The 27,340-nt window shown below is 48.0% G+C and overlaps 1 protein-coding gene across 3 annotated transcripts in view; it reads right to left on the reverse strand.

Annotated features, from left to right (window-relative positions):
- LOC308594199 (transcription factor COE1-like) overlaps nt 1-27,340 on the reverse strand; it is a 103,361-nt gene that overhangs the window by 29,557 nt on the left and 46,464 nt on the right. For all 3 annotated transcript variants that reach the window (XM_081207058.1, XM_081207059.1, XM_081207060.1), the window contains 5 exons: nt 25,948-26,021; nt 18,982-19,050; nt 5,640-5,721; nt 1,925-2,042; nt 599-732 (listed from right to left, as the gene is read on the reverse strand). In XM_081207058.1, coding sequence (XP_081063184.1) covers nt 599-732; nt 1,925-2,042; nt 5,640-5,721; nt 18,982-19,050; nt 25,948-26,021 — 477 coding nt within the window. The remainder of the gene's footprint in view (nt 1-598; nt 733-1,924; nt 2,043-5,639; nt 5,722-18,981; nt 19,051-25,947; nt 26,022-27,340) is intronic.

The raw sequence follows: 27,340 nt of genomic DNA on the forward strand, positions 1-27,340 counted from the left end.
GCTTCCAACGAGTCTATGATTCTATCTCCAGGCCAGAAGGCTGGCCCTTTAAGAGCTATCCACAAGGCGGCAGGCCTGTAGCTTAGCAGAAGAGCATCTGCCTTGGGTTCAAGTCCCCAGAGATCCCTGCTTGCAACCCTGGAGAACTACAGCTGCCAGTCCAAAAAGACAATACTGGACCTGGTGGGTCACACAGTGGTCTGGCTCTGGATAAATCAGCATGCTTCTTTCCCCTGTGGGATCCGGCACCAGACTAGAACACCCTTCCTTTTCGTCAGTTAAGTTGCCAACCACAGCTGGGCAACCAGACGCAGAGGCCTCTCTATGCTGCAACCTCCATTGTTTTGCTGCCAGCTTGAACTGTCATGGCTCCCTGCAAAGCACCCTGGGAGCTGCAGTTTGGCAAGGCTGCTTGCAAATCTCTGGTTTTTTAGGGGGGAACGATTGGCAAACCAAGTTTCAAGTCCTTAGTGTGCACATAAAAAGAAATCGTTACTTAGGGGAACTGAATTTAATTCTAAATTATATTCCCTACCAAAAAAATGATTAAACAAATAATAATAATAATAAAGTCCCCAGCGTGCACCTGGAGACTCACCTCACTCCACACCAACATGGTGCCAAAGACCACCTGCAGCCCGTCAAAGAAGTTGTCCCCGATGACGATGACGGTGGCGCCGCCCGTCGTCCAGCCTTCGCTGGGGCTGATGGCTTTGATGCAGGGGGTGGCAGCTTCAGGAAGGGAGGGGGGAGAGACAAGGCAGAGAGTCAGCAACTGGGGTGAGCGGAAGAAGAGAGGTGCGGATCACCGTAAGAAGGGAAAGTGGGCAGTGATGTGGGGCGCAGAGGAGGGCAAAGTGGATGGCAGTGCATGTCGGAGGGAAGGAAAAATAGGGAATGAAGGGGGTTGGACTAGATGGCCTTCGGGGGTCCCTTCCAACTCTACAGTTCTCTGATTCCAGGCTTCCGAGCCAATGAGGATTATAGAGAACCATAGGCTATGACAGCCCCTAGAGAAAGGTGGTCCTCCTTCATAGAATCGTAGTTGGAAGGCATGCAAAGGGCTATGTAGTCCAACCCCAAATCATTTGCCCACATTAGTGCACAGAAAATAATAATAATAATAATAATAATAATAATAATAATAATAATAATAATAATAATACAGTGGTACCTCTGGATGCGAACGGGATCCGTTCTGGAGCCCCGTTTGCATCCTGAAGCGAACACAACCTGCATCTGCGCATGCATGTGTCACGATTCGCCACTTCCGCACATGCGCGTGACGTCGTTTTGAGCGACTGCGCATGCGCAAGTGGCGATACCCGAAAGTAACACGCTCCATTACTTCCAGGTCGCCGTAGAGTGCAACCCGAAAATCCTTAACCTGAAGCTACTTCAACCTGAGGTATGACTGTAATAATAATAATAATAATAATAATAATAATAATAATAATAATAATAATAATTTATACCCCGCCCATCTGGCCAGGTTTCCCCAGCCACTCTGGGCGGCTTCCAACAAAACTTTAAAATAAAATAGTTGCTGTCGTCATCCATCTGTCTCGAGAGTCAATGGAGTGTGCCTCCGGGGGTGGAGTCAAACCACTGCATTAGCAGTACCAAAGGGTACTGCGCACGTCTGGGCAGCATGCATGGGGGACCTGGGCTGCCCAGACGACAAGACCCCCTCTCGGCCTCACCGATGGGTCCAATGAAAAGCAGAGTGATATGTTAGGCACCAGCTTGCCGGAAGGAGGCGTACAAGGCGCCACAGAAAATAATATATGGAGATGAGCAGTGATCGTTGCAACACATCAATGTACAACTGCGATATTCTTTCGTAAACCTAGAATCTGTGATAAGGTCTGGCTACGATAAGATCTGACGCCTGAGTTTGCCACTGCGCTGCTGCAACACAGACCTTCAGAGGGGTCTAGCCTTCTTGCCCGCCTCCCGTGCTTGGAGTTGTTGTGCACAAACATGTTATCAGACACCGCCAGGACATGGCCGTCCACATTGACTGTCGTCGACACCACAACCTAAAGGGGAAGAGAGATTAGGGGTTTGCCAAGGAGGAGGAGGAGAAGGAGACATCTACACTCCCCCGAAAACAGCAATTTCCTGGTCCTCAGAAGGTAGAAAAACAGGCTAGACAACCATCGGGGTCATTCCATCAGCGAGAGGGTACCATCCAGGACTATAGGGTGACGTCTGCCCCTGTCCTGTCCAACCGAGCATCTCTGATGCAATTTGTCACAGCCGGATTTGCCCCTTGATGCCTTTCAGCTGCTTGGCTGCACATTCTCTGCACAAAGAAATAAGGTGGAAGGCCAGCTGCCAATTTGCACACTGGCAGGTGCGCAGCCGGGGGTCATTTTGGACTCACAGCTGTCCATGGAGGCACAGGTCAATTCTATGTCCAGGGCAGCTATCCACCAGCTGCATCTGGTACGCAGGCTGAGACCCTGCCTGCCCACAGACTGTCTCACCAGAGTGGTGCATGCTCTGGTTATCTCCCGCTTGGACTACTGCAATGCGCTCTATGTGGGGCTACCTTTGAAACCACAACTAATCTTCTGGGGCTACCCAGAAACCACAACTAATCCAGGATGTGGCAGCCAGACTGGGGACTGGGAGTGGCCGCCGAGACCATATAACACAGGTCCTGAAAGTTCTATATTGGCTTGCAGGATATTTCCGAGCACAATTCAAAGTGTTGGTGCTGACTTTGAAAGCCCTAAATGGCCGCAACCCAGTATACCTGAAGGAGCGTCTCTGCCCCCATTGCTCAGTTTGGACACTGAGGTCCAGCGCCGAGGGCCTTCTGACAGTTCCCTCACTGCAAGAAGCTAGAGAACCAGACAGAGGGCCTTCTTGGTAGTGGCACCCGCCCTGTGGAGTGCCCTTCCATCAGATGTCAAGGAGATAAGCAACTATCTGACTTTTAGAAGACATCTGAAGGCAGCCTTGTACAAGGAAACTGATTTTTTAAATGTTTTATTATGTTTTTATATGTGTTGGAAGCCGCCCAGAGTGGCTTGGGCAATGCAACCAGATGGGCGGGGTATAAATGATAAATTATTATTATTATTATTATTATTATTATTATTATTATTATTATTATTATTATTATTATTATTATTTCTCTGATGAGTTTCTTTAAAGAAGTTTTAAAATGTCCATCGGGTTATTGCACAGGTATGAGTGGAATCGCACATAAACTGTGTTTCCGCAGGGGAATAGAGAATCTAGGACATTTTAAAGTCATCTGGGGGGATTTTTACTTCCTATGAAATTAAGTAAAATATTGATAAGGTTAAAGTGGAAATAATGAACTTGCTGAATTAACTATTGGAATTGGGATACAAGAAGGGGAGGGGAGGGGAGGTCAGGGGTAGAGGTTAAGAAATTAAGGATATGAGATTATATGTGTGTGTCTTTGTTTTTGTATGTTTGTATGTTTGTCTTAAACGTGAAAAACCAATAAAAATTTTATTAAAAAAAAAGATTTTTACTTCCTATGCTTCGGACGTAAGATGCTCAACATGCAATATCCACGCCAGCTTGGGAAATATAGACGCCTGGGTTTATATTTCTTTTTCCTGCTATTTGTTGTGTGTTTGCTTGCTTGCTGTATATGGCGTGATGCAATACCCCGCTAGCACACTTTGGGTCTGTGAATAACACCAGCCTCACCCAAGGAAAGGGGAGCCCAGCCCACGCCAGAGACCTCAGCAGGACCCAGTGGGGCCACGCTGTCTGTGGGGGCAAGAAGGGGCTCCCTGGGCCTCAACCGGCTCTGGCTGGCTGGCTGGGGGGCTTCATCATCAGGTTCCTCTCCTAACGATATGGTAATTGTGACATTTTTACATGATTAGCAGCCATTCCAATTTGCATAGTGCGGGTGCCTGGGAGCGAAAGCACACCCACCTTGATGAGGGAAGGAGCAGCAGCAGCAGCAGACGCCGCCGCCGCTACGGGCGAGAGGCGAGTGCGAACCACACTTGGTAGCAGAGGTAGATTTAGGCAAGCGAGACCGACTCGCTCGCACTGGGTGCCGAGCCCAGAGGGCACCACGGGGGGAATTGCAACGATAACAAACAACGATTAAATACAATAAACTCTGCTTATAGAGATTGGAGACACAGAGGCAGGCCAACAAACGATCGTGTTTGCATTAGGGGATGTCCTGAAGTAGAGGACATCTTGCGCTGCCCCTTATATAATGAAGCAAGAGAAAGATTTTTAGCACCTGTAATGACAAGGTCCCCTGGCCAGAACCCCTCTGACATGATTTTATATCTCCTCGCAGAAACAGATAAGTATGTGACCTGGCGTGTAGCATTCTTTGCAACTGCCGCTACAAAAATTAGAGCAAATTAGATAGCCAAGGTAGCCACCAACTGTAAAGGAGATGAATTTATGGCGCTGTGGGTTAAACCACAGAGCCTAGGATTTGCCAATCAGAAGGTCGGCGGTTCGAATCTCCGCGACGGGGTGAGTTCCTATTGCTCGGTCCCTGCTCCTGCCAACCTAGCAGTTCAAAAGCACGTCAAAGTGCAAGTAGATAAATAGGTACCACTCCGGCGGGAAGGTAAACAGAGTTTCCGTGCACTGCTCTGGTTCGCCAGAAGCGGCTTAGTCATGCTGGCCACATGACCCAGAAGCTGTACACCGGCTCCCTCGGCCAATAAAGCGAGATGAGCACCGCAACCCCAGAGTCGGCCACGACTGGACCTAATGGTCAGGGGTCCCTTTACCTTTACCTTTTACATCAAGCTATATTCTATCTTTATCACCAAACTCCGAATATAATTGCACATTGTATTAATCAACATTATTTTTTAATATATTAGTGGCCATGTGATAATTTGAGCTTATAAATTTTATTGTTTAATGTCTTAACTTGTATATTAAGGCACTTTTATAGCTCTGTTTAGAGTAGGTAATGTCTTGATAATATAAATGTTTTAAGTTTTTTGTATCAATCCAGTATATTTTCTTTTAATTGTTGGATATTCTGTGTTTATTGCGGCAGCCTTTGGCTATGTGCAATAAAACTGACTGACTGACTGACAAATAACGGAAGGCAAGAGGTGAGGGGCCTCCGAATTTTGGCGCCGCACAGGGCACCGCTGAAGTTTTAAAGCTCAAATTTCAGCTGAAATTCTTGCATTGCAGCGGGTTGGACTGGATAACCCTTGAGGGTCCCTTCCATGATTCAAAGTCTGCTCTAGGAAATGGCGGAAGCCAGCAGGCCACAGGCACACCCGTCCCCGCCTTAACATTGTTGCAAATTGTTTCCCGAGCCCAACTCAAGGTGTTCCCTTTGAAAAGGCTTGGGGACCCTGTCATCTACAAGAAAGCCTTACCCCATATCAACCAGCCCATGACTGAAGCTCAGCGGGTGAGGCCCACCCCATGGGACTCCTGAGGGCCCTCTCGCTGGGGAAGGGCCTTTTCAGTGGCGGCTCCTTGTGTGTGGAACTCCCTCCCGATCAAGGTGTGTCTCTGGCCCCTCGCACTGTACCATCTTTCTCAGTGTCTCTTTGGAGAGGACCAGATCACTCCTGCTGTGGTTTTTGTCAGGATGGAACAGAAGTAGCAGCTGAAAGGGAAAATGGGGTGCGTCTCACCTGAAAGCGGCGCATGTCCCGGGGGTTCCCTGCATTCTTCAGGCAGTTCTGGTTGCATTTGAGGAAGAACTTGAGGAAAAATCTAGAAGGAAGAGGAGAAAAGAGGGCGTTGTACTTACCCAGAGAGAAGCCATTGCTCTGGCTCTCCACGGGGGTCAAGTCAGAGATTGTGTCTGCTGGGCTCCCTTGGGGCTGGTAGGGCAGAAGGCAAGGAGCCCAACAGCAGGGGGCGCCACAGCCAATGTTGGGAATCCAACCAGGCTGAGTACGTTTCCGAGCACAATTCAACGTGTTGGTGCAAATGGCTTTGGTCCAATATACCTGAAGGAGCGTCTCGACCCCCATCATTCTGCCTGGACACCGAGGCCCAGCACCGAAGGCCTTCTGGCGGTTCCCTCGCTGCGAGAAGCAAAGCTACAGGGAACCAGGCAGAGGGCCTTCTCGGTAGTGGCGCCCGCCCTGTGGAACGCCCTCCCATCAGACGTCAAAGAGAAAAACAACTATCTGACATTTAGAAGACATCTGAAGGCAGCCCTGTTCAGGGAAGTTTTTAATGTGTGACATCTTAATGTATTTTTCATCTTTGTTGGAAGCCGCCCAGAGTGGCTGGGGAAACCCAGACAGGTGGGCAGGGTACAAATAATAAATTATTATTATTATTATTATTATTATTATTATTATTATTATTATTATTATTATGGCAAGACTGTAGAAAGAGCTGGTGGGCAAAGCCAACCTCTGAACTGGCTGTAAGTAAGGCAGGCAGTAGGTGGGAGCAGGCTGGGGTTGGCAGGGCACTGCCCAATTTGCCCCAACGGACGAGGTTTCATGTTGGTCACCAGATTCCAAGCCCTGGTTTCTCACCTGATGGTTTGGCTCAAGTGCTATGGCCAACTTGGCCGCAGAGAAGTTCAAGAATGATTTTTTCCAAGGAGAAAGCAACAGTATCCAAGCACCTTCTCTGGTCAAACAAGTCTGGACTGTGGCCGGCGCCTGTCCAAACCCCTTTCCCAGCACCCTTGTCCACCCAGCCCCAATCCTCGCCTAAATGGATCACGCACCCTTTGCCTCCCTTCCTCCCATGCGCCTGGTGGTTGCGCTGGCCCTTTAAGGCAGCCCTGAAATGTACCCTTCTCTGCTTAAGAGGGTATTGATTGGAAACTGATCCCCGGCTGCCTCCGAGGCAGCTAATGGGCTTTATTGCTGCAGAGAACAATCAATCAGGGAATACAAACCCTGGAGATATCTGAGCCCTGGGGGGGCGGCAGCGCAGATGGCGGGGAGTGTGGGGCGAGGGAGGCCTGCGCTGGATGCAGATCTGAGCCACAGCTTCACACGCCCAGCTCCTTCCAGGATTTGCAGAGATACCTGGAGTCACCCCCAAATTGCCACTGGGGTGCGTGTTCTAATGTTCTGCTTTCTGCGCCTTTCGTAGCAGCCTGAGAATTGCTCGCTTTGCTGGGCTGCTGTTCAAGGCAAGGGAGTTTTTAAAGCAGAGGTTGGATGTCTAATTCCACAATTCTTTGATTCCATGAGCTCACTGTGAGTTCCCAAAGCAGACCAGGAGCCTGGGAGCCCGCCTTTAATGGGCATGAGAAACTGTGGAGAGCGCCAGGCCCTCAGGGGAGGGCACACAACTGGCAACCTCTGTGCATCCAGGGAGCCGTCAGTGGCTAAAGTCTGACACCAGCCACACCCTCACGGTGCATTTAAAGCGCATGGCTTACCCCAAAGAGTCCTGGGAACTATGGTTGGTTAAGGGTGCTGGGAATGCTCACAAGGATGGAAGAATGAGGAAATCCCAACAAAAGAAAAATTGATGAGCTACACAGAGATGGCTAAATTGACATACAAATTGCGGGACAAGGACAACTGTGACTTTAAGGAAGAAGGGGAGCTTTTTACAACTTATCTAAAAAGACAACAAAATGAATTGGACTCCTTGGCAGGTTTTGAATAAACATACACCAATTTATTGGTTGGCAACATGGTAGTAGTAGTAGTAGAAGAAGAAGAGTTTGGATTTGATATCCCGCCTTTTACTCCCTTTAAGGAGTCTCAAAGCGGCTCACATTCTCCTTTCCCTTCCTCCCCACAACAAACACTCTGTGAGGTGAGTGGGGCTGAGAGAGTTCAGAGAAGTGTGGCTGGCCCAAGGTCACCCAGCAGCTGCATGTGGAGCAGCGGGGAATTGAACCCAGTTCCCCAGATTACGAGACTACCACTCTTAACCACTACACCACACTGTCTCTCAATAGATAGATAATGGTAGATAGATAATGTAAGGATATGTATAATTTTATAACATGCAGAGAATAATATGTGCTGAGAAATCAGAGAGAGGAGCTGAGGGGAGGGTTTGAAGGGGGGGGAAAATAATGAATATGATATGTTTTGATAATATGTTATGTTGAAATTGTTAATAAAATCATTAAAAAAGGGTGCTGGGAATGCTAATGGCCTGTGGGGCAAACCGCAGTTTCCAGGATTCTTTGGAAGAAGCCACAGGTTTTAAACGTATGGTGTGGATGTGACCTTCCTGGGCTTGGCTTGGAAGTGGCAGAAGCTGACTGGTTTGGGGCTTCCGTCGGCAACGCCAGGAGAAGTGATTCCATGAGGCATGTCCAAAGATCCTTTGCCAAGGTCACAGGGAGCCCTGGAAAGTGGACTGGGCGCATCTGCAGCAACGGCTTGCCAGACACGCCATGGATCGTGAGATGTGGCAAAGATCCCTTGATTGTTTGCCAGGGTTCCCAGGATCCTGAGGAAGGTGTGCCAAAGACGACGGCCGAGGGATGATCCAGGGTCCCAAAACCAAGTCTTATGAGGAGTGGTTGAGGGAACTGGGCATGTTTAGCCTGCATAAGAAGGGACTCGGAGTTGGCTCCCGGTGGAGTACAGGGTCAGGTTTAAGGTGCTGGTTTTGACCTTCAAAGCCCTATGCGGCCTAGGACCCTCATACCTACAGGACCGCCTCTCCTGGTATGCCACGCGGAGGACCTTAAGGTCCACTTTGGAGGTCCCGGGCCTCAAGGAGGTTAGATTGGTCTCAACTAGGGCCAGGGCCTTTTCAGCACTGGCCCCGACATGGTGGAACACTCTGTCACGAGAGACTCTGTCACAAGGCCCCTACGGGACTTGACATCTTTCCGCAGGGCCTGCAAGACAGAGCTGTTCCGCCTGGCCTTTGGTTTGGACCCGGTCTGACCCTTCTGTTTCCCTCCCATTATGGTCTTGATTTATCAGCTACTTTAAAATGAGGCTGAACTTTAAATTGCATTTTAACCTGCATTTTAAATTGCCCCCTTTCCTCCCCCCCTTTCCTCTCTATTATGTTTTTACTGTGATTTTATTGGTGTTAGCCGCCCTGAGCCTGGCTCTGGCCGGGGAGGGCGGGGTATAAGTAAAAATTATTATTATTATTATTATTATTATTATTATTATTATTATTATTATTATTATTATTCAGCCATCTTCACATATTCAAAGGGTTGTCACATGGAAGATGGAGCAAGCTGGTTTTGTGCTGCGCCAGAGAAGAGGATCTGAACCAGTGGATTCAATCGACAAAGAAGGAGATCCCGAATAAACTTTCCGATGCTGAGAAGTGTTTGACAGTGGATCGGGCTACCTCAGAAGGTGGTGAACTCTCCTTGACTGGAGGTTCTGAGGTTGGGTGGCTGCTTGCCAGGGATTCTTTAGCTGCGATTCCTGCATTGCAGGGGGTTGGACTAGATGACCCCTGGAACCCCTTCCAACTCTACAATTTACGATTCTGCAATCTTTTGAAAAGGACTGAGGAAGAGGGGAAGGAAGAGAGAAGTGGGCCGAGGGGAGAAGGAGCAGCTGAGGAAAAAAAAAATCCTGAAAAGATGGATGGAAGCCAGAGAATACGATTCCTTCTCCAACCGCATTCCGGGCTGATGAAATATTTAGGATGCTTGTGTAGGGTCCTATAATTGTCATGCTAGCATCAATAATTAAGGGGCGGCAGCCGTGCCTGCTCTGGAGAGGACCGGGAAGGCTGGGAAGAGAGTAAAAGCCAGCTCTAAACACACACACACACACACACACACACACACACAACAGCCTATAGCTGTCAACTTTTCCCTTTTCTTGCGAGGAATCCTATTCGGAATAAGGGAATTTCCCTTTAAAAAAGGGGAAAGTTGACAGCTATGACACACAAACACTCTGCCCAGTCGTTGCTTTGCGGAACAACTTAGGCTGGCAATTTAAGGGCAATGGATGCAATAGTAGGGTTTTGGGGTTTTTTTAAAAAGTGAGGTGAGCGCCACAACCCCAGAGTCGGCCACGACTGGACCTAATGGTCAGGGGTCCCTTTACTTTACCTTTTAGGAGCAGAGGAATCTGCCTTCTATTGAGCCGCTGGTTGTCCAACTAGCTCAGTAACATACCCTTCAACATTTCTCCAGTGAAAATAGGGACATCCTTATTATTATTATTATTACTATTACTGTTACAGTGGTACCTCGGGTTACAGACGCTTCAGGTTACAGACTCCGCTAACCCAGAAATAGTACCTCGGGTTAAGAACTTTGCTTCAGGATAAGAACAGAAATCATGCGGCGGCAGCGGAAAGCCCCATTAGCGGCGCTTCAGGTTAAGAACAGTTTCGGGTTAAGAACGGACCTCCGGAATGAATTAAGTTCTTAACCCGAGGTAAAGGAACCCCTGACCATTAGGTCCAGTCATGGCCAACTCTGGGGTTGCAGCGCTCATCTCGCTTTATTGGCTGAGGGAGCCGGCGTACAGCTTCCAGGTCATGTGGTCAGCATGACTAAGCCGCTTCTGGCAAACCAGAGCAGCGCATTGCTGGAGTGGTACCTATTTATCTACTTGCACTTTGACGTGCTTTTGAACTGCTACTTTGGCAGGAGTAGGGACCGAGCAATGGGAGCTCACCCTGTCATGGGGATTCGAACTGCCAACCTTCTGATCGGCAAGTCCTAGCCTCTGTGGTTTAACCCGAGGTACCACTGTATTATTATTATTCTACGCGGCCCATCTGACTGGCTTGCCCCAGCCTCTCTGGGCTGCTTCCAACACATATAAAAGCAGAAGAAAGCATTCAACATTTTTAAAGAATCTTCCCTATACAGGGCTGCCTTCAGATGTCTTCTAAAGGTTGTATAGTTACTTATCTACTTGGCTTGGGGCATTTGCACAACTCCATACCCTCCAACATTTCTCCAATGAAAATAGGGATATCCTAAGGAAAAGTAGGATCAAATCAGAAACCTGGATGGCTTCTGTAAATCTGAGGCTGTGCCTGGAAAACAGAGACACTTGGAGGGTCTGCTAACTTCTACACAAATTTGCATTAGCTTTCCAAGGGTTCACACTGTGGACGTCCTCAGCGCTACCCGGAGATGACAGGGATTGAACCTCTGGCTTTCAAAGCAGATGACCCTGTGTGTCCTTCCCCATTCCTCTCCTCCGGCTCCATCCCTTGTAGTAACTCCTTTCCTATAAGCCTCTGAATCCTGCCCCCCTTCATCATCAGCTGTGCTTGCTGAGGCAGAGGGCAGCTGTAGTCCAAGACATCTGGACCAGGCTGGGAAATGAGGAGGCTGAGCTGCGCTGGGGTTTCCCGGCCTTGGACCTCCAGCTAAATCTTTGATATCCCAGTAATGCTTCCCACCTCCTGCACCCCCTGCAAAATAGAGTACCAACCAACCAGAAACTGTCTGCATCAGAAAGACTGTTGGATCCTTCAAGGGGTGAATTTTTCTACCTGCTTTCCTCCCAGATAAACAGGAGTTGTTTCCCAAATATTTACTCTTGCACACTCCCTCTTTTCCAGAGTGGCTAGGGCAACCCAGATGGGCAGGGTATAAGCAAATAATAATAATAATAATAATAATAATAATAATAATAATAATAATAATAATAACAACAACAACAACAACAACAACAACAACCCTTTCTGCAGGGACTGCTCTTTGCATTTTTGGCAGGGACACTAATGCATTTGGTTTGAAACATTTTTCCAAATGTTAAGATCTTATCGCCTTGCATATTTTTACAAGTTGCATTGCTGGAATCTGAATTTTGCCACCGTGTGTTATTCTTTTGGTCCGAAGGCAACAAATAAACAAACAGTACACAACAACAGCAACACCACAGTCCAGTTGTGTGTGTATGTGTGTGTGTGTGTGTTTTGTCTGTGGGCCCACTGTCAGAGTTTTTCGAGCAGAGACTATATTTCCCCCGGGGAAAAGTCAGCGGCTTCATTTTAGACTTTGGTCATCTGTTCAAACTGTGTGCTCCAGCCGTGTGCCCTCATGTGCCAAGTTCTTGCTCTTGAGGGACATTGGCCTAACCCTGCTTGGACCTCCCGTTATTCCTGCACACGCTTCTGCTTGACGCGGACATAGGTTCAGAGGCACCACCGCCTCCATGAGGACTAGTTGCTTCTCAAGTACTTAGGCGCTGGTGGCAGCGCTTGAAACCCTGCATGGATTGCAGCATCTGCAGCAAGTTCACCCAGCTGATCCATCAGGGACACACCCTCTGTTTCTCTCTTTTAGTTTAAATAAAAAAGCTCTGCACCGAGCCTAACGGAAACGCGCGGTCCCAGTTTTTCAATATTATTTGTTCAGAAGATCCAAACTTTGGAGGTTACTTGCAGGAATGAAATCTGGGGGGAAAGGAGAGGTGCAGACTTAAGACTCAGGTAGGCTGGAGTTCCTGCTTTGCTTGCAGGTGGTAATCAAGGGAAGGAAGACATGCAGAAAGGTGGAGGAGATGGATAGATATATTTGGAGAGATAGGGGGGGTACCCCCTCCCCCTATGGCAAGATTGACAGGGAGCCAGCAGAGGCCCCCTCCCTGCTTCTGCCATGCCCACTGCCCTCCCCTCTGGTGCCACTGACTTCAACTGAGAGACAAGAGAAGAGAAATAATAAAAATAAACAGACGTCGTCGGACTCCTTCACCTCCTTTAGCGGCAACGGCGCACAGAGGCCCGTGGAGTTAAAAATAAAGACAATGTGCATACATTAGCATCCATAATGCACAACTCTCCCCATTTAATATGCAAATTCCCAGCAACGCTGCCGAACACCTTCTGTTCCGAGCGCATAAATTTGAATTTGCAATTAGAATAATCTTGTATAATTAATGAAAAGCGTCAATTTTAGCTCCTAAGTAATTTGATTAACATGTTGATAGGGCACTTATCGGGCTCTCTAAACCAGAGGGGCTGGGCGTCTCAGGAAGGAGAGGAAGGGGAAAACGGGGAGAGAGGGAGGGAAAAAGAGGGAGGGAGGGAGGGAAGGATGAGAGGGGAAAGGTGGGGGGCCAAGGAGAGCCCCCATCTTCCCCTGGAACCAAAGGAATGCAAGGTTAAGAGAAACTGCTGGGAAGGATGGAGGCATGAATGGGAGTCAGAGAGACAGACAGCGAGAGAGAGGAGGCCGGATGACATGATTTAAGAACATAACCAGGGCTTTTTTTTCCAGCCAGAGCTCAGCTCCAGCACCTCTAATGGCCCTTCTAAGAGAACAAGGTTCACGGTGAGCTCCGTCACCTTTTTCTAGAAAAATAGCACTGCCTAAGACGAGCCTAAGGGACGTGGGTGGCGCTGTGGGTTAAACCACAGAGCCTAGGACTTGCCGATCAGAAGGTCAACGGTTTGAATCCCTGTGACAGGGTGAGCGCCCGTTGCTCGATCCCTGCTCCTGCCAACCTAGCAGTTCGAAAGCACGTCCAAGTGCAAGTAGATGAATAGGTACCTCTCCGGCGGGAAGGTAAATGGCGTTTCCGTGCGCTGCTCTGGTTCGCCAGAAGCGGCTTAGTCGTGCTGGCCGCATGACCCAGAAGCTGTATGCCGGCTCCCAATAAAGCCAGATGAACGCCGCAACCCCAGAGTCGTCCATGACTGGACCTAATGGTCAGGGGTCCCTTTACCTTTTAAGACGATCCTGAGCTGGATCAGGCCAATGGCCCATCTAACCCATCATCCTGTTCTCACAGTGGCCAACCAGATGCCAGTGCGAAACCAGCAAGCAGGATGCGAACGCAAAAGCAGCACTCTCCCTTCCTGTGGTTTCCAGAAACCGGAATTTAGAAACATTTCTGCCTTCAACTGTGGAAGCAGAGGAGACCCATCCAAGCTAGTAGCCTTTGACAGCCATCTCCTCCATGAATTGTCTTTAAAAACCATCTCAGTTGGTGGTCATCAGTGCTTCCTGAGGGAGCGAGTTCCATAGTTTAGCTCTTCCCTGTGTGAAGAAGGTCTTCTCTTTTCTGTCCCGAATCTCCCAAGCTTCAGCCTGATTAGATGCCCATGACCTCCAACATTACAAAAAATGAAGGAAAATCTTCCTCCATCCACTTTCCCCAGGCCATGTCCACCTCTGGTCTACAAGACCTCCTGATCAGATGCCTACCCAGTTGTGTGACCTGATCTACCCAAACTTTACTTCCTGGAGTCGGGTTTTTTTCTTTTTGTCCTGTCCAGAGTGCAGAGACGGTAGCTTGTGTGTGTGTGTGCTTGTGTCTGCGTGTGATCTGGCTGAAGGAGAAGCTGAAAGATCGGAGCACACAATGGCTGCCGGCCAGACAGACCGTAATAGCTTTGATTCTTCCCCTCCTAATCTCCCCGCTGCCTTGTCAATCCCCATTCTTCTCTGTCGCCTGCCGGCTGTCTCCCGGGTGGCTTGAGTGACAGGCAGCCATCCCAAGGCACTGGGCCCCTCTTGCCGCAGCACCGATGCTATCGCGGGCGGACAAAAGCTGGGGAAATGTCAGCGCATTATCGAGGCACCCTGACCGCCACCAGGATGCAACAAAATGGGAGGAACGTTTTTTCCCATTGGCCCATTGTGCAATTGATGGAGAAAGTGACTTCCTTACACACACACACACACACACACACACACACACACAATCTTCTTTTCAATGAAGAGAGGGCAAGACAGACGAACATTTTCTCCACAAGTCAGGAGGGTGGTTTGTTGTGAAGGTTGAGGCCCAGCTAGAAATGAGCCCCAAATTTCCCAGGTATTCTCTAGAAGCTCAGAGGGTTAGTCTACAATGGGGAGAGATCAGGCCCCTCAACTCTTGGGCAGAAGGGGATAGCATTGAATATATATTTGAGGGCAGCTGGCAGGCAAATGGGCCTCCTCTAAATTTTGCCCCTCAAACTGGAATGGCCTTTCCTCAGTGTGGGGGTGCAAATATCCAGAGTGTAGTGATCAAATGGGATTACTAGGAGGAATGATAAAATATGCATCAAGCCATTGTGTCCGCGATGAAAGCATGGCGTTGACTGGGTTTGATTCATTGGCAATAATTTCTGATCAGATCCCACAAGCCTCTCCATCTCTGCCATTTGCTTTCTCTACACCTGCACGTCTAAGCATTCTGAAAAAACAGGCCAGTTGCCTCACCAGGCATCCTGAGCCATAAAGATAGTATGTAACTTTGATGTAGTTAATCTTTAGGTAGATCTTAAGGGCCAGGAAGAGAGTTCACAAAGAGACGGTAAATACTACCCATCCTTCCTCTCCTGTTTATTCCTGCTTATGACCTCCGGGGTTTTGCTGAACGAATTCCTCCTTTTATTCCTATTTTATTTACTCTGAACTACATATGCACGCTCAAGTAGGAAATAGTTTCTTTGTAGTTTCAACTTCAACTTTGTCCCCACGTGGGTTTTTTTTGAAATGCTCAGAGGAAATCTGATTGGTTCTTACGAACACTGTGTAAAAAGTTCTTTTGTGAATAAAACAAGCTGGGCTGGAGGGTGGAGAGGAATTATTATTATTGGCACTCCTCCCAGAGTCTTGCTGGTCAAGCCTTGTGTGTATTTTATTAATCAGAGTCCAACCCTTCTTGCTTTGGGAACGCTACACCTCAGGAGGTTGAGGATGGGAAGAGTTGTTTGGCAGTGGAACGGTCTCCCTCAGAAGATGGTGGGCTCTCCTTCCTTGGAGGTTTTTAAGCAGAGCTTGGATGGCCATTTGTCCTGGATGCTTGAGCTGAGATTCCTGCATTGCAGGGGTTGGACTAGATGACCCTTGGGGTCCCCTCCGACCCAACAATTCTAGGATTGATGTGACCCAGAGGCCCAAGCCCCTCTTGATGGGGCCAGGGAGACTGGGAAGAACGCTAACCATGGCTTCCCCAGCAACACATCGCATACACAGTAGTGTCTCGTGCCCCATGGTTCTCTGCTTCTCTATGCATGCACAGTAAAGCAGGGGTAGCCAACATAATGTGCTCCAGATGTTTATTTACTGTATTTTTATTTTAACATTTGTATACCACCCTTTGTGATGGCCTGGGAATCCGATTCAGAGGATGAACCGGAGGAATCCCAGCCTGCACAGGAGTCCCCGCCTCCAGGGCCGGCTGAACTGGGGCAGGGCCTTGATTCTGAAGCGCCTGCACCTGTGCTGGATCCTCAGGAGCAGGCACCAGGTGAATCCATTCTGGCTCCAGAGGTGGTTGAGGACTCAGTGCCTACAGGTGAGTCTCCCCCTGGGCCCAGTAACCCTTCAGCCTCTCCTGAACTGCAGAGGCTCAGGGCAGAGAGGCGAAGGGAACTGGTTTCTCCTGGGGGCCGGGACCGCCCCCGGCCTTAGAAGAAGATAAAGGTCAGGCAGCCCGGTCCCAGGTTGCGGAAGCAACGTTGTCGTTGAGTACCTGCTCCTACCTGGACCCAGACCTGACCTTCCAGTGTTCCTGTCCCCGCCCGGCTTCCTGCTTCTGACCTCGCCTTGCTCCTTGTGAACTGTTTCCAGGCTAGTGACTCAGGACTGGACTTTGACTACGACAACGGTAACCTTCCCCCCGGGACTAGCACACCCTTCATCCAAAGGTCTCAGGGCGCCTCGTAGCACAAAAGGGCAGATCACAGCATCTCCTATCACCCTCCACCACTGGCCATGTTTAGAAGGGGCTGGTGCGAGTTGGGAGACCAACAACAACAACAACAATTTAATATTTTACACCCCGCCCATCCGGCTGGGTTTCCCCAGCCACTCTGGGTGGCTTCCAGCACATATAAGATGTCAAACATATAGGGCTGTCTTCTGGAGGGTACCCAGTTGCTTACCCCGGCAGTACTACCTTGTCCCCCAGGGTTCCTTGCTTCTTCAGGTGCACCATGTTCACACATTGCAGGGGGTTGGACTAGATGACCCCTCATGACCCCTTCCAACTCTGCAGTCCTAGGATTCTAGGATCCAGCTTGGTGTAGATGATACGCCTAGGGATACTCTAGGGAACCCCCTCCGTAAAGAAGCCAGACTGGATCCATCCTTGCTGTGCTGGCAGGTGGAGTCCGTTTTATTCCAACAATTCAAACTGTTGGTGCTGACCTTGAAAGCCCTAAACGGCCTCCGCCCAGTATTCCTGAAGGAGCGTCTCCACCCCCATCATTCAGCCCAGATACTGAGGTCCAGCTCTGAGGGCCTTCTGGCAGTTCCCTCCCTGCGAGAAGCCAAGTTACAGGGAACCAGGCAGAGGGCCTTCTCGGTAGTGGCACCCGCCCTGTGGAACGCCCTCCCACCAGATGTCAAGGAAATAAACAACTATTGGACTTTTAGAAGACATCTGAAGGCAACCCTGTTTAGGGAAGTTTTCAATGGTCGGTGTTTTATCACTTTATTATTATTATTATTAACAACAACAACAATCTGTTGGGAGCAGCCCAGAGTGGCTGGGGAAACCCAGCCAGATGGGTGGTATATAAATATTTTATTTTTATTCCAGCAGGCCTTTGGGAACTGACTGGTGATTTTTTTTTTAAAGTAAAATATTTTTAATAAAGCTATGCTGTTTTTATTTTAATAATATGGGCTTTTTATATTGTTTTAATTCTATCAGAGTTGAATTACTTCTTAACTATTACACGTTTTTAGCTTTTTGTAGTTCTTCTCTGCTGTTTTAATCTGTGTATGCTGCCTTGAGCACTGGTCTGGGGAAAAAGTGATATAATAATAATAATAATAATAATAATAATAATAATAATAATAATAATAATAGAAGCTTTGTGGGTCACTTGAAGATTCCTGGGCATCTTGGCAAAACACCTACTGAACTCACCCCCTTCCCACAAACATTAAACTCTCATTTTGATAACTGCAGCTGTGTCTTTCTAAGGCGATGGATGTGCCTATCTTTGTGAGCAAAGTTCCGTGATCGCTGTTAGGAAAGACAGAAACCAATCAAAGGCAAAGGGCAGATACCCCCAAGCTGTTTGGGAGACCACCTGAATGGAGCGCGCAGGTCACAGTTTGAGATCCTCTAGTATGAGTTTACCATTTCAGCACAGGGAGTTGGGAGTAAGATGATGGTGGCAGTGCCTGGACTCACAGACGAAGGAGTGCACACAGGTTTGGCAAACCTAGAGCATGGGGCAGGCTGCCTGTTAGCACATGGGCAGGGGGTGGACAGTATGTGTGGCTGTGCATATCCCATGCCTCTCTGGCCGCACTGAGCAAGGACCGAAGCTTAGCACCTGCTGCAGAAGGCAACCTCTTGAAAACAAGAAGCGTCACCCAGTTTTCGCGTCTCACAAAAAGCACCAACAAACCAAGGGCCTAGTCCTCAAGGTTAACAGAGGCGTGAATGGAAACCTCCGGCCAACGCCTGTTAAAAACATGAGAATCCCAAAGAGGGGACCAAGAACGCCTTCTAAAGGCCCTGTGACAACAACTGAAGTTTCCTTATGTACCAAGTCAGAACAGTGGTTTTCCAAGCGAGCTGGAGGGAGCTGAGATCTTTGTCGCTGCAGAGGCTGGAATTCGAACCCGGGGCTTTCTGCATGCACAGCAACAGCTCTGCAGTTGAGACACAGCCCTGCTCTCTTTTACCCAGAAGAAGGTTCAGAGGCTCCACGTTGCAGTTCTCCCACTCCACTGCCCAAAATCTGAATGGGGAAATTGAATCAGCTCTGAGCCTTATGCATTCCAGCAGATCTGTAACCAAGCAGTTTTCTGTAACACAGAGCTCATCCATACAACTTTTGCTCTGTACTTTCTAGGCATAGGTTTGCACGTTCCTGGTCCATGTCCAATTGCTTTGTTGGGGTTTTTACTTTCCCTAGGAAAATGTGCTCTTTAAGGCTAAATCGGAACAAACAGCAATTCCCGTTTTCTGCAGATTGCTCTGGTTCAGTGGTAAAGAGCGGAGAAAGCGCCAAGGCGAAAAAAGAATGAAAGAAAGCGCTCAGGCTGGGAGCTTTTAAAGTGTGGACTTGTACCGAGAAATGCATGTAAGTGTAGATGAGCCCGCAATGCAATACAATGCAATGCAGTACTGCAGTTCTATTGCAAAAATCCCGGGGAGTTCTGCAGCTTCTTACCTGTCGATGATGACGGGGTCAGACGGTGTCTCGTTGCGGTTCCCACAGCTTTTCTTATCGCAGCAGCGGCTGTAAGGGCAAAAGGAGGTGATCAGGAAAGAGCAGCGACCCTTAGCAGCTAAAACTTTACTCACATTAGCCAATGGCCATAGCAACAGTAAAACATTGCAGTATACACAGAAAAGGAAATTTGATATAAGAGCACAATTTAAAGTCCTGAATCAGCCGTCAGTTAGTGGCCCTTATTCTGATTGCCCCTGCTATGAACCTAGCCACCTTTGCTGTAATCTGCTCATTTTGATCTGATAGAAGAAAGGACATTGTGGCAGTGGTTGAGCGCCCTGGGATGGTTAGTACGAGTGGGGTGATGATCTCGTCCCTCAGGTCTTTGTAGAGAGTGAAAGACAGGAGGACGTGTGGCGCTGTTTCGGTGCTACCATCTCCACAGGGGCAAAGACCTTTCTCAGGCAGGATCTTTTGGAATCGACCCTCAAGTACCGCAGATGGCAAAACACCCAGTCTTGCAAGTGCAAAAGCACATCTGTATTTTGGGATCATAAGTTTGTGCAGATATGGGGCCAGAGAATCAAAATGGAGAGGTGGAAAATGAACATACCAAGGGCAGAATTTCCTTATAGTGGTCAGGTTGTTCTGATGCTCCATATCTTTTAGACGTTGACCAATTAGACTGCTTGCTTTAGTAGGGCCCATAAACCTAGACAGTATCTTAAAAAGCAGAGACATCACCTTGCCAACAAAGGTCCGTATAGTTAAAGCTCTGGTTTTCCCAGTAGTGATGTATGGAAGTGAGAGCTGGACCATAAAGAAGGCTGATTGCCGAAGAATTTATGCTTTTGAATTCTGGTGCTGGAGGAGACTCTTGAGAGTCCCATGGACTGCAAGAAGATCAAACCTCTCCATTCTGAAGGAAATCAGCCCTGAGTGCTCACTGGAAGGACAGATCCTGAAGCTTAGGCTTCAATCCTTTGGCCACCTCATGAGAAGAGAAGACTCCCTGGAGAAGACCCTGATGTTGGGAAAGATGGAGGGCACAAGGAGAAGGGGACGACAGAGGACGAGATGGTGGGACAGTGTTCTCGAAGCTACCAGCATGAGTTTGACCAAACTGCGGGAGGCAGTGGAAGACATAGTGAGTAGGTGTTGTGGGGATAGGCCACAAGAGTGAAGTTTTTGAGGGACATATAAAATTATGCATGGCGTGGGGGGTGGGAATATAGAGGTGTTTCCTCCCTCTCTCCTAACACTGGACTTTGCAGAATCTGGATTTGGGATACTCCCCAAAGGAAGGACTTCTTCATGCAGTGTAGCGTTAAACTAAGGAACTCACTGCCACTGGAGAAAGCGATTGCCACCAAGATGAATGGATTTGAAAGAGGATGAGGCACATGCACAGCGGAGAGGGCTATTGATGGCTACTAGTCAGGTTGGCTCTGCTATTGCTTCCACATTTGGAGCAGCAATTCTTCTGAGCACGAGTTGCTGGAAACCACAGGAGGGGGGAGAGCTGTGTTCTGGGGCTTAATTTAGGAGGAGTTGAAAAAAAATATGTTTGGAATAACTTTTTAAAAGACCAGAGGCATTTCTGTTAAGCATTGTTGGCAGGGACATCCCGAAGGCCTTTAGGGAGGTATTCTTATATGCAACGGCCGCAGCTTGGACTTTGGTGGCAAAGGGGTGGAAGGAACAAGAAGCCCCGACAATAATGGACTGGCATAACAAGCTACAAGAATTTGCTGAAATGGCGCAGTTGACAAATACCCTGAGAGGCAATTCAAAACAAAAAATTATGGAAAAGTGGGATAGATATAAAACATACGTTCAAAAATACAGCAAAGGTTCGCTATCTATGCTAGCATTTGATTGACGTTGGAGTGAGACTGAGTTGAGAAATAAGACTAAGAGCACATATTGATATATATATGTATTATATAATACATATTGATATAGGAATGTATGTAAAGAAATATACAATAATAAGAGTACATTCATTTGTAAAAAAGGAATATACAACGGGAAAGACAGGAAGTTTAGTGTGTTGGTATGTATATGATTTTTGTGGGGGGGAATTTGTTTTTGTTTTTTCTCTTTGTTCTTTCTTTTTTGTTTGTTTCATTTTCTTTCTAGGTATATAAACTTTGTATATAATTTATGTATACATGTTGGAAATTATATTATAGTAAGTCCTGTAATGTACTATGACAACGTTTACAGATGTAATATAAGAATGTTAACAAATAAAAAAAATGCAAATTAAAAAAAAAGAGAGAGATGAGAGAGATGAGAGGAGGTTAAGGGGTGATATGATAGCCATGTTCAAATATATAAAAGGATGTCACATAGAGGAGGGAGAAAGGTTGTTTTCTGCTGCTCAAGAGAAGCGGACACGGAGCAATGGATCCAAACTACAAGAAAGAAGATTCCACCTAAACATTAGGAAGAACTTCCTGACAGCAAGAGCTGTTTGACAGTGGAATTTGCTGCCAAGGAGTGTGGTGGAGTCTCCTACTTTGGAGGTCTTTAAGCAGAGGCTTGACAACCATATGTCAGGAGTGCTCTGATGGTGTTTCCTGCTTGGCAGGGGGTTGGACTCGATGGCCCTTGTGGTCTCTTCCAACTCTATGATTCTATGATTCTATGATTCTATGATTCTATGATTCTATTCTATGAGCTCTTGAGCTTGTGGCTTGTGGGTTTCCCATAATGGCTTCTGGTTAGCCCCTGTGAGAACAGGATGGTGGACTCAATGGGACCTTAGCCTGATTCAGCAACCAGGACCTCCTTCAGCTTTTATCTTCACAATGTTGCTCCCCCTAATTGATATGAGACCCCAAGCACACCCCAACTCCTTCTGCGCTGAGGCAGCATTATGCAGGTGTCAAAAGCTGAGAGGCAATGTGGTGTAGTGGTTAGAGTGGCGGGCTAGGACCTGGGAGACCAGGGTTCAAATCCCCGCTCAGCCATGAAGCTCACTGGACCTGCTAACTCGCTCGTGCATGCACACGAAAGCTTATACCCAGAACAAACTTGGTTGGTCTCTAAGGTGCTACTGGACAATTTTTAAAAAATCTTTTTTTATTAATTTTGACTACATCAGTCCAACACGGCTACCCACCTGAATCTAAAACAGACAGTTTGGATGATCTGGATGCCCGGGAGTGAGATATACGAGGGGACTACCTAGTACTGGAGGTTTAAAAGCAGAGCTTGGTTGGCCAGCTGACACGGATTCTTTAGCTGTGATTGCAGGGGGTTGGAAGAGATGAACTTTGGGGAGCCCTGAAACACTACAATTCTAACATTCTGCAATCCTTCCTTGTTGACTGTCCTGAATCAACCTGCTTTCAGCTTCATGGGTTATCCCCAAGCTCCAGTGTCATGAGAGAGGGGAGAAAAACACCTTTTCTGTCCCCTTTCTCTTGAAATAAAGTCCTTCTTCATGCAGCGCGTGGTTGAACTTTGGAACTCACTGCCACAGGAGAAAACTGATTACCAACAAGTTAAATGGCTTTAAGAGAGGGCGAGGCAAATGCACAGCGGAGAGGCCTATTGGTGGCTATGGCTCTGCCTCCGTAATTCGAGACTTGAACATCACTGACACTTCGTTTGATCAAACTTACCTTTGTTGATATCTACAGGAGCCTGGCTAAAGGAACTTTAAAGACTGACTCTTCCTTTTGGACACAATTTGAATGAGTTTTCTGTTTGTGGCTTCTGTAGTGGATCTTGTACATAGCTCTCTCAATTTTTGGATTATTAATATAAGATTTAGAAGGTAGAATGGTTTGTTAGCGTTTTGTGTGCCGCTTATGTGCTGCTTGCTTCATAAAAGGTAAAGGGACCCCTGACCATTAGGTCCAGTCGTGGCCGACTCTGGGGTTGCGGCGCTCATCTCGCTTTACCGGCCGAGGGAGCCGGTGTACAGCATCCGGGTCATGTGGCCAGCAGAACTAAGCCGCTTCTGGTGAACCAGAGCAGCGCGCAGAAACACCGTTTACCTTCCCGCCGGAGCGGTACCTATTTATCTACTTGCACTTTGACGTGCTTTCGAACTGCTAGGTTGGCAGGAGCAGGGACTGAGCAATGGGAGCTCACCCCGTCGCGGGGATTCAAACTGCCGACCTTCTGATCGGCAAGTCCTAGGCTCTGTGGTTTAACCCACAGCGCCACCCACGTGGGTGGCTTGCTTTATACCGGTCCATAATTCGAGACCGCAATGTTTCTGAACGCCAAATCAGCTCGGCCACTGTGAGAACAGGATGCTGGCTTTTCCACCCTCTTGTGGCAATGAGTTCCATACTTCTGACTATGTGCTCCAGCTAAAAGTCTTTTCTTTTGTCTGCCCAATCCCCCAGCCGTCAGCTTCCTTGGATGGCCTGAGTTCTAGTCTTACGAGATCAGATTCCAATTTTTTTTTAATGATTCCGCCAGGTACCGCCACTCACGTTAAATATAATTAATATCTTAGCCTGATAAACAACTAAGGGCTCTGTTCTGTGCCTCGCAGGGGAGCCGCCACCCCACCCGCCGGTTACACAAACAAATCCGAGGGCGTCTCAGCCAAGACGCTTCGCCCTCCCCCCTCCCCCCACCCCAGATATTCCCCACCCGCCCCCGCCATCTATTCCCTCAACCCCCAAGATCATTAGCAAGGTTCCTGGAGATCAATTAGCCATGAAAGTTGGCTCGGAGGCAGGCGCACTAATTTGCACAAACACCGAGCCCTGAGTGTCGTAAACAAGGCAGGCGTTAATGGGGCACCAGGGAACCTGGCAGAGCCGGGTGAAAAGATGCCAGCCTCCTTCTGAAGCAGAGGTCGGACGGCCATCTGTCATGGATGCTTGAGCTGAGATTCCTGCATTGCACGGGGTTAGACTAGATGTCCCTAGGGGGTCCTTCCAACTATATGTTTCTAAGATCCTCTGGCTCGTCCGACGGGCCTGCTACATCCCAGTGCTAAGCTGTGAGCCGGTGGCAGCGTAGTGCTTAGAGTGCAGGTTGAGAGTCCAGGAGAGATCAGGGTTCGAATTCCCCACTCGGCCGTGAATGAAGCTCATACTGCCTCTTGGCCAGGGGTCAGCAAACTTTTTCAGCAGGTGGCCAGTTCAGTGTCCCTCAGACCTTGTGGGGGGCCAGACTGGATGTCTGTTTCTAATTGGGGTGGGGAGCCTGAATGTGGCCCCCTAGGTCTCCGAATGTGGCTCTCGGCTCACTGCTTCGCCCTAGGCTACACCCCCCTCACTGGCCCTTCTTAGCAACCTGCAGAGAACCATGCGGTTTTTGTTTACAGCCACCCGGAAACTCAGTTTCCAACAAACAGATCCTCAGTCAGGACCTACCTCTGCACAGCCAATCAGATTCAGGAGCACTGAGGGCAGGTGAGGCCTTCGTGTCCCATTCCAAGCTGCAGGTGGGCAATTAAATTTGGATGCTCTGTAGAAATCGCTGCACATTCAAAGCTAGCCACACTTCAGGGAGGAAACCGGGTTAGGCTCGTCTCCCTTGCGTGCTAGCTTTCTGCATGCAGGGGGTTTCCAAGCATTCAGTCCCCCTCCCTTCCAGGCTGAAGTGCCAAGGTGGTGTAATGGCTAGCGTGTTGGACTAAGACCTGGGAGAGCAGGGTTCGAATCCTGACTCAGCCATGAAGCTCAGTCACCATCTCTCAGCCTAACCTATCTCACAGGGTTGTTGAGAGGGTGAAATGGGACAAGAACCATGCACACCACCTTAAAATCATTGAAAGATAAAGGTGGTATCTAAATGTAATAAAGAAATTAACAATAACAGAGCCCATTTCATGCGGCTTGGCTCCCAATTACACACCAACGACTTATTTATATTTATTTATGCACAGAATCTGCCCTTCACTATATGGCCCTAGGCTGTAAAGCAATACATATGCAATTAAAAAACCCACATGATATAAAAATAAATAGCCTGGGCTCTATCATGACTCCTCACTTGGGATTCAATCACATATTGAGCTTGCAAATTCAGGTTGCAGAGTTGCAGGGGTTTGGCCAGGTCTTGTGCAACAAGGAGCAGTGTGGCCTAGTGGTTAAGAGTCTTGGAGCAGGACCTGGGAGACCAGTCATTACCTCTCTGCCTAACCCACCTCACAGGGTTGTTGTGTGGATTAAATGAGGAGGGGAAGAACCATGTACGCCACTTTGAGCTACTCAGACAAAAACACTGGGATATAAATGCAACAGCTAATTAAAATAATGTCAAAAACCGCTTCCCCAAAAGACCAGACTATTTGAGATAGGGAAGGAGATGGGAAGGTTCACTGGAAAATGTGGGATCACTCTAGGTTTGACTGAGCATCATCTAGCCTCCTCAAGAGCAAACCAGAATGAATATTCGTGGCAAAGCCAACCCCGTCTAACCTCCCAGTGAACAAACCAGGATGAGCGCTCTGTAAACAGGTTGTCTTGAAGGGATGGTTTTTTATGCACCTTTCCAAAGTCTAATGACCTTTTGAGACAGGGTGGCCAGGCCTGCAGTCTTTGTTCCCAATAAGTTGGCAGTAGAAAGAAAGAAAGAAAAAAAGAAAGAAAGAAAGGGAGGGAGGGAGGGAGGGAGGGAGAGAGAAAGAAAGAGAGAGAAAAAAAGAGAAAGAAAGAAAGAAAGAAAGAAAGAAAGAAAGAAAGAAAGAAAGAAAGAAAGAAAGAGAGAGGGAGGGAGGGAGAGAAAGAAAGAGAGAAAGAGAGAAAGAGAGAAAGAGAGAAAGAGAGAAAGAAAGAAAGAAAGAAAGAAAGAAAGAAAGAAAGAGAGGGAGGGAGGGAGAAAAAAGAAAGAGAGAAAGGGAGAAAGAAAGAGAAAGAAAGGGAGGGAGGGAGGGAGAGAGAGAGAGAAAGAAAGAAAGAGGGAAGGAGGGAAGCAAGCAAGCAAGCAAGGAAGGAAGGATCCCCCCACTGCTCCAGGAGGGAGCTGAGCCAGGCTCACCTGCACATGATTTCATGTGTCAGCAGCACACGGCACATCTCTGGATTCTTGTCTTGCCCTTCGTAGATGATTGCCTGGAAAACAGAAGGGGGGGGGCAAAGAGGGGAAGTGTTAAGGAGAGGAACAACCTAGAAAAATTCCACACCCAGATGCTTCGGCACTCCAGGCTCTTTTCATGGGCCAAGGGCAGAGGGCATAACTTTTTAGCCTTGTGTTTAATTATCTTATGTGCAAATCCTCATGGGACGGTGGTTTAGAAGGCGATGAATGAACCGGTGACGATGCTAATTATGAAAATGATGCGTGCCATGGAGAAAATACACAGAGAAAAGTTTTCCTCCCTCTCTCCTAACGCTAGAACTCGTGGACATTCAAGGAAGATTCAGGATAGATAAAAGAAAGCCCTCCTTAATGCTGTTGTTAGACTGTGGAACTCTCTGCCACAGGAGGCAGCAATGGCCACCAACTTGGATAGCTTTAAAAGAGGATAGGAGAAATTCATGGAGGAGAGGGCTATCAGTGGCTACTAGCCAAGAGGGCCATGCTGTGCCTCCAGAGATGGCAGAGGGCTCGTGTTCGAATCCTGCCTTTGGGCTTCCCACTGAGGGATCTGATTGGTCATTATGAGAGCAGGTGCCTGATCACCTCACCTGTCTCCTGAGAAATCTCTATGTGGGAGAAGAAGCTACAGTTAGAACTGGATATGGAACAACTGATTGGTTCAAAATTGGGAAAGGAGTACGACAAGTCTGTATATTGTCTCCCTGCTTATTTAACTTATATGCAGAATTCATCATGCGAAAGGCTGGGCTGGATGAATCCCAAGCCGGAATTAAGATTGCCAGAAGAAATATCAACAACCTCAGATATGCAGATGACACAACCTTGATGGCAGAAAGTGAGGAGGAATTAAAGAACCTTTTAATGAGGGTGAAAGAGGAGAGCTCAAAATATGGTCTGAAGCTCAACATCAAAAAAACGAAGATCATGGCCACTGGTCCCATCACCTCCTGACAAATAGAAGGGGAAGAAATGGAGGCAGTGAGAGATTTTACTTTCTTGGGCTCCATGATCACTGCAGATGGTGACAGCAGTCACGAAATTAAAAGACGCCTGCTCCTTGGGAGAAAAGCAATGACAAACCTAGACAGCATCTTAAAAAGCAGAGACATCACCTTGCCAACAAAGGTCTGTATAGTTAAAGCTATGGTTTTCCCAGTAGTGATGTATGGAAGTGAGAGCTGGACCATCAAGAAGGCTGATCGCCGAAGAATTGATGCTTTTGAATTATGGTGCTGGAGGAGACTGGAGAGTCCCATGGACTGCAAGAAGAACAAACCTCTCCATTCTGAAGGAAATCAGCCCTGAGTGCCCACTGGAAGGAAAGATCGTG

The sequence above is a fragment of the Podarcis bocagei genome (assembly GCF_964188305.1).
Source record: "Podarcis bocagei genome assembly, chromosome: 9".
Lineage (NCBI taxonomy): Eukaryota > Metazoa > Chordata > Lepidosauria > Squamata > Lacertidae > Podarcis > Podarcis bocagei.